This window comes from Carassius carassius, chromosome 6, assembly GCF_963082965.1.
Source record: "Carassius carassius chromosome 6, fCarCar2.1, whole genome shotgun sequence".
Lineage (NCBI taxonomy): Eukaryota > Metazoa > Chordata > Actinopteri > Cypriniformes > Cyprinidae > Carassius > Carassius carassius.
Genome location: NC_081760.1, coordinates 41,517,867 through 41,519,959, shown reverse-complemented (window position 1 = coordinate 41,519,959; position 2,093 = coordinate 41,517,867). Strand labels below are relative to the sequence as shown.

The 2,093-nt window shown below is 39.8% G+C and overlaps 1 protein-coding gene across 1 annotated transcript in view; it reads right to left on the bottom strand.

The window, feature by feature from the left end:
* Positions 1–1,135: 1,135 nt before the first annotated feature.
* The window catches only part of LOC132142926 (hsp90 co-chaperone Cdc37-like), a 4,278-nt gene continuing 3,320 nt past the window's right edge, over positions 1,136–2,093 (bottom strand). Inside the window, exons 7-8 of the mRNA XM_059553131.1 lie at positions 1,777–1,848; positions 1,136–1,702 (exon numbers count right to left, since the gene is read on the bottom strand). Coding sequence (XP_059409114.1) covers positions 1,571–1,702; positions 1,777–1,848 — 204 coding nt within the window. The 3' untranslated portion in view covers positions 1,136–1,570. The remainder of the gene's footprint in view (positions 1,703–1,776; positions 1,849–2,093) is intronic.

Genomic DNA, 2,093 nt, shown 5'->3' with positions numbered 1-2,093 from the left:
AGACCAATTCCTTGCTATATAATTAAATCTAGTGTATGATTAAAACAATGAGTGGGCCCGGTGACATTTTGCTTGACTCCAAAACCAGAGTTTATTAGGTCAGTAAACGTAAGTCCTAATGCATAATTTGTATTATCAACATGAATAATCTCCCATGATTTGCGCCTTATCAACTGTAACTAGAAGGTCTGAGAGGAAATCTGCAAATTCTTTTAGGAATTCTGCATACGGCCCTGGTGGTCTATACACAGTAGCCAGAGCAAGAGATACATTAGATTTCTTTTGCATGTCTGAGAGTGTAACATTAAGCAGAAGTAATTCGAATGAGTTAAACCTGTATCCTGTCCTGGGTAACATTGAGAATATCACTATATATTGTTGCAACACCTCCTCCACGACCAGTCTGACGGGGCTCATGCTTATAACAGTAGTTTGGTGGAGTAGACTCATTTAGACCAATATAATCATTTGGTTTTAGCCAGGTTTCACTCAAGCAGATTACATCAAAAGTATTATCTATTATCATTTAATTTACAATAACTGCTTTGGGTGTGAGTGATCTAATATTCATGAGCCCTAACTTTAAAAACATTTTTTGATTCAGGTATTATTACACTATCACTTTCTTGCAGACTTTGCTCTGTTCGGAGTTTCTGTCTGTACACACTGTTATTTACCATTTTCCATGGTCAATATTTCTCACTCATTTTCATTATTTTTCAGTTTATGGACATGAGACAAGCAAGGGTGAATAGCGTATGTATGTGAATAGCGTCCTGACAGTTTACGTTTCACCAAGTTACTGTAATAATTCAGGGTAAGACAAGAACAAGGCCTGGAGGTTGATTTGTTGTGTATACTTTTATATGTTTTGGTCGAGTGAATATATATATATATAAATAGATTTAATCCATTTTAGGGAATTAAAAATACTTAAAACATTTTCTTGATTTTTGTCATTTATAATCCAGCAGCAGTGAGGCCTTTCTTTTGTTTGGTTCATTTTGAAAACCAGATTTTAAAAACAAACATTTCTACCATTATCTTGTCATTACTGTGATAATGGCATCATTACTGCAGCTTGAGTATCAGGAGACACACGTACAGATAAATGTATGCCATAATCAGACTCAGATTTCCCATCAGCCTACATCTTTATTCTGAAACAAACATACAGAGCAGTGTGAATAATATTAACAAAAAAGACAAAACCAGCATCCGACAACTAAATCAGTTCATTATTAGTATTCATCTGGACTTTTTCCTCTATCTATAATACTGCAGATCTTCATTCACCTGTGAGTAATAGCCAATCAAGCCCAAAACACACAATCTCACTTTAGATGAGCTGGAGGATGCCGTAAGAAAGCGGAAATGCTGGGAGAGAGTCTACAGGTGACTGCATAAATAACAAACAGTGATAATGAGAGAACAGAGGAAGAGAGAGACGTGCTCAAGATCTGCTCCAGTGTCTTCAGCACTTATTTCATCACGTGGCTCTGGGGTCAAACTCTGAATCTGCTCTGACCTCCGTTACGGGTGAGGACGGGGTCAGGGGTCACACTCAGGGTCACTGATCCTCTTTCTTAACTTCCTCATACTGCGGCTCATCGCCTTCCTCTTTATCTCCCTCTTCGTCCGCTCGTGCGTTAGGGACCCACAATCCTGAGTCGATGCAGCGCTTCATGTGGTATTTGGCCTCCTGCAAGAGCCAAACATCATCAGACAAGCATCAATGCAATCTCGACTCTGGCATCACACAACACACACACTGACCGTCGGGTCCATTTTGCTGATGGCATCCTGCAGCATCTGAATGTCTTTATCGTCGAAACACTTCTGCATTTCCTGCAGGGATGAAGGAAGAAGCTTTTTACCAAAACATCACTGCGATGACCGCAGGAAGCGTTAGCGGGTAAGAGCATGAATTCTGAGTATGGGTCACCATACTTGGCTGAATGTCACTTCACTTTCACTTTGATTCGCTCAGCCGTAAGACTACCCTCTGTAGTCTTCTGAATCATCCACACTTCACCTGCTCCGACTTTCTGTGATTCCAGTGAGCACAAACTGACTGCAATATCACTTCTAGT